The sequence below is a fragment of the Castanea sativa genome, chromosome 1 (assembly GCF_040712315.1).
Source record: "Castanea sativa cultivar Marrone di Chiusa Pesio chromosome 1, ASM4071231v1".
NCBI lineage: Eukaryota > Viridiplantae > Streptophyta > Magnoliopsida > Fagales > Fagaceae > Castanea > Castanea sativa.
This window is the reverse complement of record NC_134013.1, coordinates 15,219,201-15,235,693: the sequence shown is the minus strand read 5'-3', so window position 1 is coordinate 15,235,693 and position 16,493 is coordinate 15,219,201. Positions and strand designations below refer to the sequence as shown.

Below are 16,493 nucleotides of genomic sequence, written 5' to 3'. Positions count from 1 at the left end.
AAGCCAAACAAACCCATCACAGTTCACAAACCAAATATCTCAAAGAGAGAGAGAGTGAAGAAAGAGAGAGCAGCTTCACCATCCGTTGACCCCACAAAAAGCTTCGAAAAAAGCCAGGCTGGCTGGGTTGGCTCACTGGCTGGCTTTGGTTTGGTTTTGGCTATAATGCTTTTCAACAAAAGTATCATATAGAAATAGAGACATGGTGTGAACAAACATAGTTGATAGTTCCACGTAGCCGTGTACCAAAGCAGTCAAGCACTACCAACCACCAGTTCTTCTTCGCTGTAGGAAAAGAGTGAGAAACAAACACACTTGTTGTCTTTCTTGAGCTGGGTCACTCTGTCGGGGTAGTTGAATGTTTTTTTTTTCTTGCAACCAATAGAATTTTATTAGAATAACTTTCTGATGGCTAATAGAGTTTTTATTAATATAGCTTTAGATATTTTTTACAAGTGTGTCTTATATTATTGTGTATATACAATATTTTTTCTATTCTAAGAAATTATACAAATCTATAATTGTGTGATCATCATTAAGCTTTAAGATGATGATGGGTTGGTTGGATAATTGAACTTCTACCAAAACTGTTGTTTTATAATATAGTAGTAGATGCTTGAAGTAAAGATTGAAGTGACTGTATAAAAGATTCTAAAAGAGTGTAGTATATTTGAATGCTCATTATTAAACTGGGTTGAATTTGTATGCAAAGGTCACAGGCATGATCTCATATGGAAATGAAACCTTAAAAACATTATGTTTCTTTTGTTAAGTGGACACTACTAATTAGGGATAGTAACGAAGTGGGATGAAGTAGGACCTATATATCAATGAATCATAGGTATATTCTATCCCAAAAAAAACAAAAAAAATCGTGGGTACTTTATCCCTTTTAGCGATGGAAAGCATTTTTTTCATATGTGAGAGAGTTCTTTATGAGAGAGAGAGAGAGAGAGAGAGAGAGAGAGAGAAATAATTGTAAAAATGATGACAGGTAATTTTTTTATATTTATTTTATTATTTTCAGTAATAAAATGGTCATAGTAAATACATATTATTCGATCATATTTGAAATTATGTATACAACATAAATTTATAATCAAATAATAAATAATATCTGATTGACAAAAAATTTGACATACTTATTTAAAATATAAAAAAAACTCAATTCAATAATTAAAATTTTCAAATTATGTAGTTATTTTATTTTATTTTTTTAGTGTTAATTATAGTAATTGGCTACAACCAACTAACAGCCAAAGCTTTGTCTTTTTTATATTTTACCATCCTTGTGACCAACTAAAGCCTGCTAAAATCCAGACCTTTACCACATCTTGAAATTGTACAGATGGATCACTACCTTGTCCTCTGGCATATAGAAAATTTTTAAGATGGTTCATTTTGATTAGCCAGCTACACGGCTTTAATTATTGTGTCTTGATCAGAAGCGTAAAGGATATTCCTTTTTGATAAAACAGGTACAGAAAAGTCTTACAGCAATAGATTAGATTGTACAGAAAAGTCTTTTTAAATTATGGCGTCTCGAGTTGAGTTGAATGAAGATGAGGTTGTAGATTCTATAAGATGCACAGGTGTACGCAACTTAACATTATAAAAACACAAAAATAAAAACCCTAAATTATAAGTCAAAAGTTTCAATCTTTATTTCGGCTGGTCATTGCTCTGAGTTCAAACCTGTCAAACACCACGTTAAACCTGAAGGTTCTACCAGTTGGTCCAAGTTGATGCATATGATCGTTTGAAGGGTTAGCTTGCAACAAAGAAGGCGGCCATGACGCCGCGTCCAGCCCCAAAAGACAAAAAGGCAAAGAAAAGATAGCAGCCAAGTAATCAAATTTAAGAAGACCAGAAAGCAAAAATAAACTAAAAGTCTAAGAATAAAGACATGAAATATACAGTTATAGGACACAGCACTTTAAAATTAGAGTCTCCCTCTTGGATAGTTGTAAAATATTCTAGAAGTACAGTAAATGCATATTTCATTCGCCAAACTCGGCACAAATCTTCTGCAGGTCAATGTACGTTTTGGCAGAAACAAATTTGCCCATCCATGGAAAGCACATTTTAAGGGCCTTAAGAGCTCTCGAACATCAAATTTTCAAACACGCACTCTGCAGGCAGCTTATGGAGTCTCCTCACCAGCCAACAAGCAAGCTGGATGATGACTCTCATAAAAGCCACCACTGTTCCATTTTGCACACTGCTCCAAGGATCCAAAATACAAAGTTTTGTACTCAACCATATGGTGAAATCAACAGATTTCTTCTGCAAATATGATATCAAAGATGGATTGAACTGCAAGGCAAATGCCACAATCAGATGATAAATGTATATAATCAACACACACACATATATATATATATATATATATATATATATATATATAATTAAATAAAAAGCAAAGACAATATAAATAAACTACAAAATTTGGTGAAGTAAAAGCATAACTGTACTTTTTACCCTGAGCAAATGTAGCCTTCAGCTATACGGAAAATTGTATAAATCAATGTCAACAACCTACAACCCCATTTGCAGAACCCATCAACGGCCAAAAACCAGTATTTCTCTTTTCCCATCTATGTTGTCCATATATTTCTTTGATTTATTTAAAATTTTACCAAATTTGCATGTTACGTGGCACATTAAACTAGAAGAACTTTGTTCTTTATCTTTGTTATCTTCTTCTTTTGTCATTTGCCTACCTTCATCTTTGGGGATGTTAGGCTGATCAATTAAGAGCTGCTGGAGCGCACATAGGTCACTGGCACTGCAATGAAGATAATCCAAGATAAGCATGGAACAAAATAGGAGTCAAGTTACATGCCAACAGAAACACAAAGATAAAATTGCAATAAAGAAGAGTTGAGAAAATATATTGCAGATCTAGTTATTAAGATCAGGTGACATTTGAATGGGTATAGCTCAGCAGAATACTCAAACAAGTAGGCTTTTTTTACCCTCAAATTAATTGAAATCATGAAAGACAAATAAACACTCCCCCCCACCTCCACACCCCACCCCCCGCGCGGGACTGCAAAAAAAAGCCTAAGTAAAGCAGAAAGAAAGAAAGGAACAAAACGTTTAAATAGAGAGAAGGTCAGAAACCCCTTCTCTTCTGGCTTTAATTTCAAAATCCTATGCATAAGCTTAATCAACTTCAAAGAATATGCAAAAAATCAGATTTTGTAGCATAAAATACTTCAGAGATGCATGAAGGAGACGGATGACCGCAAATAACAGCCCCACTTAGACTTGGATTGGATTTGAACAACGGAGTTTCTATGCAAATGAAACAGATATAGCAAATTTAATTTTTATTTTTTAAAATCTTGCACACCTGGGTTTTAACGTAAGTGTTGATAGTGCTGAAACCACTGAGGCTTTAAGAAGGTACCTAACAAGCAAGCAAAAAGGTAGCAAAGTCATTAATAATCTAAACTAAATTGAATTTTGACTCAACTATAATTTGATCCATAAGAGCAATACATTACCACAAACAAGCAATGTTCTCACTTCGTATAATTAGAACTGATATCATTATCAAACTCAGTGACATATATATGACATAATATAGGGTATGCCCTTATTTGTTTGTATTAATTGGGAGCATTTAAGCACTCAAATGCTTCAGACATCAGACTCTGGAATAGCTCATAATCTATCTTCTCTGATGGTTATAGAAAACTATAAAAACACAAGCAAAAGGAAATATCATAGATTTTCCAGACATAGAAAAAGCTCCATACTCTGAGTGGTGCATGTCATAAAAAACCATAAGCCCATCTAAGCAATCAGCAAGAGTGGGCTTTACGCCAACTCGTAGCTGCAGTTGTTTCGCACTAGGCTGATTAGACCCACCTTTAACTTGTTGTCTACCATCTCGATGAATCTTCTCAATCGAAAAAACAATACCATGAAATTCTTTCCTGCAACAATCATTGAACACCCATAAGCCCATAACATATATAGTGATAACTTAAACTCAATTCCTATTCTCTCACAGTACATTTATCAAACAACAAATATGCATCTTTTGCTTACATGGTTCTTTTCAAAGAAAGGAAAATAACCTCCAAAGACTCCAACTGCTTTCTCAGCAAAGCATCTTCAACTCCAGCAACACAATTCAAAGAACCATAATTTTTGGAGTCTTGAAGCATCTGATCACAACCCACAATGCCAAATTCAATATAAACAAATAAATACAACAAAAATCAAGCTTTAGTCCCAAAATTTTAGGGTCGGCTACATGTATAATATAAACAAACAAATAAAAATATAAGAGGAAAACAAAATTGGGTTTGTATAATGTGAAAGAAATATGGGTTAGAGTGAGGTACCTGCAACCTCTGGATGATAGAGGAGGCACTATTGAACTGTGAAATTAAGCGAGACTGAAGCTCGTCCCAACGGCTCATTTCGTCCCTAACTTTTCTGAACTTTTGCTGATATTTCTTCACCATTGCCTCCATCACTATTACACAAAGAATCAGAGCCACTCAGCCCCTTTCTGAGTACTAGTATACATGAACTAAACAACCATGTTGCATTGGTGGTTCTTAAACGACTAGTCGTATAATCATGGGCAGTATGACAGTAAAAACTGAAGCTTCCTTCCTTGAGCCACAACAAAATCCATGAAGTTGAAATTGACTAATTAATTAGCACAATAATTAATTTTAATTGTTTCTATTTTCACTTAAACCCTCCAAATTTTGTCCATAATAAAAACCCTGAAGATTCTTACAATTAATCTCAATCTCAGTTACTAACAAACAAACAAACAAGCCCAAAAATCAAAACCCATGAGAAGAAAGAAACCGTACCTGAGACTGAGAGAATGGGTTGGAAGGCAGAGGCAATAGCATAGAAGTTCTGTAGAACCAGGAAAAAAAAAAAAAATGAAAGAAAAATTAATGTGAGAGGTTAATATTTTTCGTGAATAAGGAAAGAAGATGAGGGTATTTTAGGTATTTGTGGTGGTTAAAAAACGCTAATTTAATTTAATAGTGTTGTAGAGAAGTGAACGAAGAATCTGTAGCGTGAGTGCGTGATGGAAGAAGAAGACGACCAAACTTTGAGCTTCTCCGAAGTAGTTGAAGAACAAGAACAACGAGGATCCGAGGAAGAGAATGTTGTGCAGTTTCTCGATTCCTTGGATTCCTATTTAACTTTATTCGATTCTTTGTCTTCCACACTGCGCCAGGTCACCTCACTCTAACTCACTTCCATTCCATTTTTTTTTTTTTTTTAACTTTAATAATATAGTAGTATAGAATGGTTGCAATTGATAAAAATTTATGAGATTGGAAAAATTCACTTCCGTGATTGTTTGGGAATTTAATTGTCCAATGGAAAATTTTTGGATCATATATTTTTTTTTGGAAAAGCACAGAATGTGTTTCTTAGATACTGTTATTTGTTTTATTCCTGAATAGTTAGCCTATTCTGAATTGCTAATTGTTGTTGTGACATTTTTTTTTTTCTTCTTCTTGAATTTGGATAGGGATGGCTGGAATTGGCGAGTGCTCGACATTCCATGGGTGTGTCACGAATTAACGGTACTTTGCTGGACCTGAAACCCCATTCTGCTGCTACAACATTGCAAGTATCTGAACCTGATGGTAATTTTGCTTTTCTACACTTTTTATTCATTAAGATCGTTTCTATTGATAAATTAGCAATTTTTTCAAAAGTTTAAGCCGTTAGAAAATGGTGAATTTAATCATTTAACTATAATCCTGACGTCTATAACTAAGTGAGAAATTTCTGCTATTCAAGTCATCCATAAACCAAACTGAGACTCATTTCTAGTTTTAGTTGGAACTTCTACCATTATTTAGTATTTACTAATGGACGCCAAATTCTTAGCAAAGAATGAGAAACGACATGGAATCTAAATATTTAACACTAGTATTCAAAATGTCAAGGAAGATATTCTTGCGTGTAACAGTGTGCCTGCTTGCTACAACTTATTTTTTCAGCTTTTTGAAAATGGGGTTGTTTCAAAGAGCCATACCTAGATAAAAAGGAAGCTTAAAAATCTGTACTTTGTTTGAAATCACATGGTGAGACAACTGCATTTTACATCATCCAAATGGGTTTAAGATAGAATACCAACAAAAAATTCTAGGTTTACAATAGCCCCAACTTTTATGAGTTTTCATTTATACATGCACACACTCACAGACATATGAATGACTGACTTATTTGCATTGCTTTGTAGTCATGCCAAAGTAACTTTTGTTATATATGATCTGTTGTAGTTGACTACATGGTGGGACAACCGCATTTTAAATTGAGCAAATGGGCATCCCCTAATAATGAAAACTGCTGCTCTGGAGAAGAAAAAATTAGGGAGGACAAGTTGCAGACAAAATCTGATAGTCCACAGCTAAGACACCGCTCCCAGTTTTCTGGTATAGTTTTGTTTCCCCTGTACAAGGAAGATACAGTAATTATTTGACCATAAAAACTTAAAAATTTTGCATTAGTCAACTACTTCTGTCTTGATTGATTATGAGTGGAGTGTACGCTGTTTTGACTTTTGCCATTTGTATTTTTGTGAAGAAACTCCAGCAACAAATGAAGCTCCTCTTATAGTTGATGATCAAGTAAGTGTATCACAAGCATTAATGTTTTCTTATAACAAAGAGATTTGTATTCTAGCATTTGTTTTCATGCACTGGAAACCCTATTGTGAACCACATTGTATTAAGTTCAGTTGGTGAATAAATTTTAAGCAACTGAATTTAGAATGATTCTCAGTAAAATCTTCAAATGTGCAATCTATGAAATTCTAATAAAGGAAGCTTAAAATGGAGTAACTGTCTAAATCTTATCCATGCAATCTAGGTTCAAAAGGAGCGATCTAAATCACTATCAATGTTCGGGACTTTAGTTTCCCCAAAGCTTCGATCTGCCCAACTTTCATTTGAGACAGGTACATAGCCTGACACAGTTTCTCATCAAGATAAACAAATCTCTCTCTCTCTCTCTCTCTCTCTCTCTCTCTCTCTCTTTTCGTGTGTTTGTGTGTGCAATAACCATGTGTTAACCCCATTGTATTTATGCTACTTATATACCAGTTTGGATTTTGATTTCAAATTGTCTAGAGGGAAAGAAATGACTCATTCCAAAAATTGCTATCATGCAGCCCTGGAGACACTCCTAGAAATAGCAAACATGCGTTCAACAATGTTTTCTACTTCTGATCAAATCCGAAAAGAAATGGCAGGCTCCAAGGGATGACAACAAAAGGTATATATAACCCTATTGCTTGAAAGTCAGATGCCAAAAAAAAAAACTTCAAAAAGACCTAGATAGGCCATAACTGTGAATAACACATAAAATGGTAATATTTTACCCAATGAGCAGTGCATCAGAGTGGTTATAAGCGAACCCTATAACATGATTATTGTGCTTACTTTAAATCTTTGGATCAAGCCTTGGAGCTCAAATACGAAAATTGAAAAGAAGAATAAATTGACTTTTTCAGCTGTGGGGAGGTTTTGCCTTATATTATATTGTTCTTTGTTTCTTTGGTTCATTACAGTCCATAGTATAAAATTAGATAAAAGATCAATTATAGTGCTTCTCCCAGTCAAGAGATTGGGCAATTTGTATAATTTTTAGTTATTTGGTACCAACAGGTATTGTATTGCTGAAAAGGTTTGTGAATGAAGCTTTCATTCGATGGTGCAGACTCAAGATTCCATGAGTTTTTACTAAATAGCAGTGCAGGGTTACTTATAGTGCTCTCTTCCCCCAATTGTGATGTAAAATTATCTTTTTGCACTCCCATTTTTGGTGGTTAGTTATTTAATATTGTGTAGTCTCCATGTATTAGAACATTAGTTTTTACTAATAAAATTGAACCCGTCTTCTAAGTGAATGAAAAATATTATTTTGTCTTTTCCTCTGGCACTTGGGCTAGCTCATTGAACCGTCTATTTTATGCATGATAACACTAGCTCATTTTTGGTTAATTACAATGCTTGATCTTGTTCTGACATCTCAGCTTAATTCTTCCCATATTGTCAACACTAAAGAGCATTCAGATAGTTTGGATAGAAAGGAATGTGTGCACTTTTGAGGAGTGTGAGTTATTAGTAGTAACTACTAACTAGTCGCTAACCTGTGCAACGAGCAGGAGTTTTGCATTAATGTAATAATACATATACACTATAATTAAATAACATTTTTTTCACTGTCCAAAATATTAGAAATCCAAAAAGATGTTATGAATGAATACAAAAAAAAAAAAAAGTTCCATTATTACAAGTTAAAAATCCATTTAGAACATGACACCCAATTTGTTCTAGAGCAAATTTAAAATTTAAAATATAAAAAAAAATATCATACCATGGATCTCAAATCTATACATGGAGTAAACTTTATAATTAGCTCTCAATGTGAGCATATCCGATAATTGCTACAATTTTCTCTTAGAAATCTAGAACTACTACTTGTCTCTACTATATTTTTCATTACTTAATAGTGTTAGTTTTCTTTTTGGTGAATGGTAAATCCATCCTTGGCAAAAGGCAATGTCTTACACGGAGAATCCTTGATTAGGAAAGGCCCCTAAGTATTGTTCATTTGTGGATCAGAGTCTTTATTAGTGATCTCCTTCAGTGAATGCAACTCCTTCATTGTTAGGTTCCTATGGTTACGTAAAAATGCATTAATTCTAATTGGAGGCAAAGATACACCTTATAATAGTTTGATGGTTAGTCATATAAATACATTTCATAATCTACAATAGATGATGAGTTAATAGACTTAAACTTTCTACCAATACAAACATTGGAACCTAAAGGCTAGACAATAAAATGGATCGAAGAGATACATGATTGTCATTCTCTATAATGACATGGATGTCATTGCTCCTTGTGCTACCAATGAACCTCTTAAGTCATTGCTATGTTACCAATGGTTGGTGTTTAGCCCAAAATCATGCCTAAATTGAAAAAGTAATACATTCATGACAAACTCCAGAATCATACCTAAATTGAAAATGTGATACATTCACAACTAACAACACTTAATTAATTCCATAATCAGTTTAGCCCAAAATAGTTTTAATCAAGTGATTTCATCCAATTCAATATAATGTATAATCAAAGTATACCCAACTCCAAGACTATATTCAAATCGGAAAAAAAAAAGGGAATTACAAAAGAGGCAAGAGTATCACAAAAAAATCTTAGTTGACGAGCTGTTATTAATTCTAATATAGGTTTATTGATGTCACTTTTTTAGTCCCCATATATATGTGTGTGTAACAGTATGAAAGATTTGGACTGAAGTGGACCAACTTGGACTGAAGTGGACTAAAATGATCAAACTGGACCAAAATAAACCAATTGGACTGAAACGGACTTGCTCGTGTTACCAGCAACCATACATTTACCCTATATGGCTATATGCATCTTGTCGATTGTCTTTATTTGGGTAAATAAGGATAATTGAAAAAGAGAAAGGGACATTAGGGAACCAATTCACCAGTATCTACAAAAGCCCAAAAAGGGATAAAGTTGATGCCTTTGAGTCTCTTTTATATATATATATATATATATCCTTGCTACCATACACAATCAATGTAGTGGTTTTCATTTTTATTTTTTCAAGCTGAGCAAATATGCAGCTTTATTTTGAGACGTTGGCCTCCAACGGTTACAATTAGCCTTATATTGATTGAAGGAAGAAAAAATTGAGAGCATTAACCCATTTAAGCGCTTTTGTGGTCTACAAACAACATTGTGGGGGAAGCTTGTTATCAAGATTGTCAAAATCGAGATTCTACGTAGAATTGTTGAAGGTAGGTTTCAGGATCGTATATTGTAGGATTGGATAGTGAATTGTAAGATCCTACATACTTTCAAATTTAAAACAAAAAACATATTGATAATGACTTTGTATGTTGAAAAATCATGTAAATTATAAATTTATTCATAAAAAAAACTAAGATTTGCATCATATGATGTAATTTGTGTGGGGAGTAAAAAGACCCTGATGGGTATATGGGCCTTTGGGCCATGCTAAGGAAGGCCAACCTGCTCCTGGGTTTAGAACTTGTTAGTACTATGGGTCGGCCCATATGCCGAGGATCCGAGGGTACAGCCGAGGATGATTTTTCCCCTCGGACGGACATCGGAGATTCCGGGACTTCATTGTAAAGGTTAGGGAATGACACGGTGAAGACCAATGGTAAAAGGGGGTGAACCCTTGAATGTCCCAGAAGCATCGATGCTATAGAAATACCCAAAGATAAAGGCTGCCACCTCCACATTAAAGACCCTGCACCTACCACCCTGGCCGCATTAATGGGGAAGTGACACCTGAACAGTGGAAGGGAAACTTCTGGTTACTATTCAAAGGCACTGAGAAAAGAAATATCTAGGCTAAGGGGGAGTTGGGGCAACACGTGTACAAAGTATAAAAAAGAAGAGTATTTAAGGAGCAACCTAGAACTGAAAAGGGGGACTGACTTTTTTGTAATCTAAAAGGAAAAGAAAAGAAAGAGAAAGGGATAATATAAGAACAACTCTCGGCTTACGTCCGAGGAGGCTGATTTACAATATTCCTTGTTGTTTCTAAGTACTTGCAATCTTTAACTTGTCATTTAATCCTCAAACACTTCTAACCTGGGTTTCAAGCCCACACTCTACAAATTCATATTGTTTAAGGCTCATTGGGCCTGAGCCCGTAACTATTCTTGGGGCCAGGTGCAATTGTGCACTTACAATTGGTGCCGTCTGTGGGAATCTAGTCTAGAAGAGGTAGGGATATTATGGCAGGCTTAGGCTCTCACCATGCAGAGTCACAGGGATCATAACCGGAAGATCATTTCGAACGTCTTGAACGTCGAAGGGATCGTGAAGGGAGTGTCCATACAGAATACCCCGGCGCTAGCCATACTCATGGCGGGGGTAGCACCACCCACGAGGAGGGTTCTAAATCCATGCAGAAGGAAATCAATCGTTTGAAGAGAAAGTTGCGCCGTGCTAAACGTAAGTTTTCACTGTCCTCGTCTAATTCTTCCTCGGAGAAGGATAGGGGAGGTGGCTGGCTGGACTCGAGGTTGCGCTCCCCACCGGTGCAACGTCCCTCCGGTGAGGAGGACGACCGGCCAACCCAAGGAGACGTAAGAAGCTTCGTTCTAGGGGCTTAGGCAACGATACTATGAGTAGGGCGTTGCACCAAGCTCTCTAAATCTCCGTTTTCACGGAGGATTGAGAGGGAGGCTTCCCAGGGAGGTTCACCCAGCCCACCTTTACCATCTACAATGGCGGGACTGATCCGGTGGAGCACGTGAGTCACTTCAACCGAGAGGATGGCGGTGTACTCTCACAACGAGACTCGATGTGCAAAGTTTTCCCCTCCGGCTTGGGACTGTGGCTATGAGATGGTTTAACGGTCTCGAAATCGGGGTCTATGGGCTCATTCGGGGAGCTAACTAGTGGCATTCGCTTCGCGGTTCATTACGTGTAGCGAGTCCTCGGCCATTGGACTCCCTCATTATCCATGGCCATGAAGGAAGGGAGAGACGGCGAAAGCATATTCCGGCAAAATCCGATACGGGAAATGTTTAATGAAATAGATGGTGATTTTGATGAGGTGGCGCTTAATACCTTTAAGGTAGGTCTTCCTACCGACCACGACCTAAAAGTCTCTGACGAAAAAGCCCGTCCGTAGCGTACGCCGCCTTATGGATCGTATTGATGAGTACAAAAGGGTAGAGGAAGACCAGTAGCAGGGGAAGGGAAAGGAGAAGGTTATCCCGCAGGAGAGAAGGGATTTCAGGTCGGATAGATATCACAACAACAAGCCGAGAAGGGATTACTTCGGGCAATTCGGCTCGGCAACACTGCCGTAAATACGTGTTCGAGAACCAAGTGCATCGATCCTGGAGAAAGTTCGTAAAAAGCCCTTCTTCGATGGCGGGTGAAGATGGCAGGGGACCCTGCGAAAAGAAACCAAAACCTCTTTTGCCAGTACCATCAGGATGTGGGCCACACTACCGAGAACTGTCGGATCCTGTGGAACCATCTGGAACAACTCGTCAGTGAGGGAAAGTTGAAGCAGCACTTGTGTCAGCCCACTGGGCAGGTTAGTCAAGTTGGCTCAAACAACCAGAGAAACAATTCATCTCGGCCAACATTGGGAACAATTAATGTTATCTTCGCTGCACCTGGTAGGACCGGCTTAGGTCCCACTAGGGTGATGGCGGTTTCCCATCCTCAGGCCGAGGATGTGGGCTGCAGGCCGAAGAGGTTGAAGGGCACTTTGCCCGTCTTAGGTTTCTCCGAGGAGGATAAGGTAGGGACTATCCAGTCCCATGACGATGCTCTTGTGGTTACCCTCAGGATAGGGAACTATGATGTGAGGAGGGTGATGATAGATCAGGGCAGCGGTGCAGATATCATGTACCCTGATCTATTTAAGGGGCTAAGGTTGGAGTTGGAAGATCTAACTCCTTACGACTTCCCACTTATAAGCTTCGAAGGGAGAGCCGTTGTGCCGAAGGGACAGATTCGTTTACCCGTTCAATCCGGCACAGAAACGGTTGAGGTGGATTTCATTGTGGTTGACGCGTACTCTCCATATACAGCCATCCTCGCCAGGCCATGGCCGCACGCTGCTGGGAGGCTGTCTCCTCTACCTTGCACGTTAAGGTTAAATTCCCCTCGGGAGCATGTTGAGGAAATCCTCGCAGCCAGGGTAGTGGCCGGGCAATGCATATCGGTCGCGGCTTCGTTAGTCGAAATTGAGTCATCAACTTTGCCCATCAGAAGTCATAGCAATTAACAGCTCCGGAGGCACTGGAGCGATGACAGGAGACGCTGTTTGTGAGGAGTTAGAAAAGTTTGTAATAGCAGATGATCCAGAGAGGTTCTTCCAAGTTGGCATACGTTTGCCACAGCAGAGAAGATGGAGTTGTTGGAATTTCTAGAAGAATAATATAGATGTCTTTGCGTGGGACCCCTATGAGGCTCCAGGCGTAGATCCGAGCTTTATTTGTCATCGTTTAAATGTCAATCCTGCCATTGTTCCGAGGAGGCAGCCACCTCGGCGATCTTCCAGAGAACATTCGAAATTTTGTGAAGGAAGAGGTTCTTAAACTCGAAAAGGGCGGGGGCTATCAAAGAAATTTTCTACCACGAATGGTTGGCTCATCCTGTTGTTGTTAAAAAGAAGAACGGCAAATGGAGAGTATGTGTGGACTTTCCTCGTTCGGAATAAGGCTGTCCTAAAGATTCGTTCCCGATGCCACGTATTGATCAAACTGGGTAGATGCTATCGTCGGACATCCTCGGATGAGTTTCTTGGACGCCTTCTAGGGTTACCACCAAATTCCCTTGGCGTTAGAGGATAGAGAGAAGGTGCTTTCATTACTCAGACGGGAACTATCATTATAAGGTCATGCCATTTGGGTTAAAAAATCAGCTACTTACCAAAGAATGATGACCCGAATGTTTGAATAGCAACTGGGGAAAACCATTGAAGTATACGTGGATGATATGGTGGTGAAGAGTAAGACAGTACCTTCACACATGACAGATCTGGCCGACACCTTCCAGATGCTAAGAAAGTATAGGCTGCGCCTTAACGCCTCAAAATGCTCTTTTGGCGTGGGGTCTGGAAAGTTTTTGGGGTACATGATTACTCGGAGGCATAGAGGTGATCCCGGTGGTCGAAGGCTATTCGGGATTTGCAGCCGCCTCGGAACCCAAAGAGATCCAAAAACTGACTGGAATGGTTGCTGCATTGAATAGGTTTATCTCTCGGTCAGCTGACCGATGCCGTCCTTTCTTTCAATTGTTGAATAAGTGGAAAGGGTTTCAATGGACCGAGGACTGCGTGTTAGCTTTCCAGCAGCTTAAGCAATATCTTTCTCGCCCACCCATTTTGTCTCGCCCTGAGGTGGACGAGGTTTTGTTCGCTTATCTGGCAGTGGCTGTCCACGCGGTGAGCCTAGTCCTTACAAGGAATGAAAGCGGAGTGCAAAGACCGATCTACTACGTTAGTAAGTCCTTGAATGAGGCCGAGGTACGCTATCTGCCCTTGGAAAAAGCGCTTCTGGCCGTAGTCCACGCCACGCGCAAACTTCCTCATTATTTCCAATCTCATACTGTGGTTGTTCTGACCCAATTGCCTCTCAAGGCGGTGTTACGCAAAGGTGATTCTTCTGGCAGGGTGGCAAAATGGGGAACCATTTTGGGAGCCTTTGATGTTAAATACAAGCCTCGCACCTCGGTGAAGGGTCATGTCCTCGCTGACTTGGTGGCGGAGTTTACTGAACCATTGTTAGAAGAAACTCTAAAAGAAGCACACATGGATGGAAAATCAATTGGAATGATCACGGCCGCAGTGCCTTCGGCTTGGAAAGTATATGTGGATGGGGCTGCTAATCAGAGAGGGTCTGGTGTTGGACTTGTTCTGATGTCCCCTGAGGGAATTGTCTTCGAAAAATCTTTAAGATTGGCCTTCTCGGCTACTAACAATGAGCCCGAGTATGAAGCAGTCTTGGTAGGCATGCAGATGGTACGTAAGATGGGTGGCAAGGAAATCCATGTGTTCTCGGACTCTCAGTTAGTGGTCGGCCAAGTCATGGGGACCATGGAGGCTAGAGACCCCAGAATGCAGGAATATTTGGCCCAGGTCAAACGTCAGCAGGCTGAATTCAACTCTTTTGCCTTAGCTCACGTCTCTAGGAATGGAAACACTCATGCAGATTCTTTGGCTACGCTGGCAACGTCCTCGGCTCAAGGTTTACCTAGGGTTATCCTCGTTGAGGATTTGGTAGAACCTTCTCTTGTAATTGCTAACGCGCCTCGCATCCATCTAATAAGGCCTGGTCCTAGCTGGATGGACTCGATCGTGTCTTTTCTTAAGAATGACATTCTTCCCGAGGACAAGGCTGAAGCAGGAAAGATACGTCGAAAGGCGCCACGTTTCTGGTTGTCCGAGGACCAAAAGCTATATAAACGATCCTTTTCAGGACCGTACTTGTTGTGTGTGCACCCTGAATCAACAGAAGCATTACTGGAGGAACTGCATGAGGGAATTTGTGGGAGCCACACTGGGGGAAGGTCTTTAGCCCATAGAGCCCTGACTCAGGGTTATTGGTGGCCCAATATGCAGAGGGAGGCTCAGGACTATGCCAGAAAATGCGATCAATGCCAGAGATTCGCCCCTAATATTCATCAACCTGGAGGGGTTCTTAACCCTCTCTCCAGTCCCTGGCCCTTTGCCCAATGGGGATTGGACATAGTGGGGCCGTTTCCGAGAGCTGTAGGAAACAAAAGATGGCTTCTTGTGGGAACAGATTACTTCACTAAATGGGTTGAAGCTGAGCCCTTAGCCAACATCCGCGATATTGATTCCAAGAAATTTATCTGGAAAAATATTGTCACTAGATTCGGTATACCACATACACTTGTCTCGGACAATGGCGTTCAATTTGACAGCAAGGCCTTTAGGCAATATTGTGGTGACATGGGTATCATAAATAGATACTCTACCCCAGCTTATCCTCAGAGAAATGGGCAAGCCGAGGCCGTTAACAAGGTCATAGTCAACGGGCTCGAGAAGAGGTTAGACGATGCGAAAGCGGATGGGTAGAAGAGCTCCCTCATGTTCTGGGGACATATAGGACCACACCGCGCAGGTCCACTGGAGAAACGCCATTCTCTATGACTTATGGAGCCGAGGCGGTGATACCTCTGGAATCTGGTTTTCCTACTCTAAAGACGAGTTCTTTTAGCCCAGAGAATAACAAGGGACTCCTGGAGAAAGATCTTGATTTACTTGAGGAACGGCGTGAGGCAGCTATGGTCCAAATGGCTTATTATCAACAGAAGCTAAAACGAGGATATGATGCCCACGTGATGGGTATATGGGCCTTTGGGCCATGCTAAGGAAGACCGACCTGCTCCTGGGTTTAGAACTTGTTAGTACTATGGGTCGGCCCATACGCCGAGGATCCGAGGGTACAGCCGAGGATAATTTTTCCCCTCGGACGGACATCAGAGATTCCGGGACTTCATTGTAAAGGTTAGGGAATGACACGGTGAAGACCAATGGTAAAAGGGGGTGAACCCTTGAATGTCCTAGAAGCATCGATGCTAGAGAAATACCAAGGATAAAGGCTGCCACCTCCACATTAAAGACCCTGCACCTACCACTCTGGCCGCATTAATGGGGAAGTGACACCTGAACAGTGGAAGGGAAACTTCTGGTTACCATTCAAAGGCACTGAGAAAAGAAATATCTAGGCTAAGGGGGAGTTAGGGCAACACGTGTACAAAGTATCAAAAAGAAGAGTATTTAAGGAGCAACCTAGAACTGAAAAGGGGGACTGACTTTTTTGTAATCTAAAAGGAAAAGAAAAGAAAGAGAAAGGGATAATATAAGAACAACTCTCGGCTTACGTCCGAGGATGCTGATTTACAATATTTCTTGTT

At 39.5% G+C, this 16,493-nt stretch overlaps 2 protein-coding genes across 3 annotated transcripts; one reads left to right on the top strand and one right to left on the bottom strand.

The window, feature by feature from the left end:
* Positions 1-1,871: 1,871 nt before the first annotated feature.
* On the bottom strand, positions 1,872-4,990 carry LOC142612672 (uncharacterized protein At5g43822). Of its 2 annotated transcripts, none has more exons than XM_075784803.1 (7): positions 4,848-4,990; positions 4,362-4,495; positions 4,063-4,181; positions 3,768-3,947; positions 3,359-3,415; positions 2,724-2,788; positions 1,872-2,316 (listed from the first exon to the last, which is right to left on the bottom strand). In XM_075784803.1, exons 2-7 carry the CDS (start codon positions 4,491-4,493, stop codon positions 2,273-2,275), a joined length of 597 nt encoding a protein of 198 aa, XP_075640918.1. In that variant the 5' UTR covers positions 4,494-4,495; positions 4,848-4,990; the 3' UTR covers positions 1,872-2,272. The 2 variants fall into 2 exon arrangements, with proteins under 2 accessions (XP_075640918.1, XP_075640927.1); XM_075784812.1 differs by lacking the exon at positions 1,872-2,316 and adding an exon at positions 2,492-2,538.
* LOC142612664 (uncharacterized) lies at positions 4,779-7,922 on the top strand. The gene is made up of 7 exons (XM_075784791.1): positions 4,779-5,227; positions 5,528-5,645; positions 6,288-6,440; positions 6,592-6,635; positions 6,877-6,964; positions 7,178-7,281; positions 7,674-7,922. Exons 1-6 carry the CDS (start codon positions 5,075-5,077, stop codon positions 7,270-7,272), a joined length of 651 nt encoding a protein of 216 aa, XP_075640906.1. The 5' UTR covers positions 4,779-5,074; the 3' UTR covers positions 7,273-7,281; positions 7,674-7,922.
* Positions 7,923-16,493: the final 8,571 nt, after the last annotated feature.

Excerpts from the sequence above, each read along its gene's own strand:
- LOC142612672 (XM_075784803.1), bottom strand. The coding sequence starts at position 4,493 with ATGGAGGCAATGGTGAAGAAATATCAGCAAAAGTTCAGAAAAGTTAGG. Across the intron at positions 4,182-4,361 it reads CTATCATCCAGAGGTTGCAG|ATGCTTCAAGACTCCAAAAA; the intron begins GTACCTCACTCT and ends GGTTGTGATCAG. Across the intron at positions 3,948-4,062 it reads CTTTCTTTGAAAAGAACCAT|GAAAGAATTTCATGGTATTG; the intron begins GTAAGCAAAAGA and ends TGATTGTTGCAG.
- LOC142612664 (XM_075784791.1), top strand. The coding sequence starts at position 5,075 with ATGGAAGAAGAAGACGACCAAACTTTGAGCTTCTCCGAAGTAGTTGAA. Across the intron at positions 6,441-6,591 it reads ACACCGCTCCCAGTTTTCTG|AAACTCCAGCAACAAATGAA; the intron begins GTATAGTTTTGT and ends ATTTTTGTGAAG. Across the intron at positions 6,965-7,177 it reads CCAACTTTCATTTGAGACAG|CCCTGGAGACACTCCTAGAA; the intron begins GTACATAGCCTG and ends GCTATCATGCAG.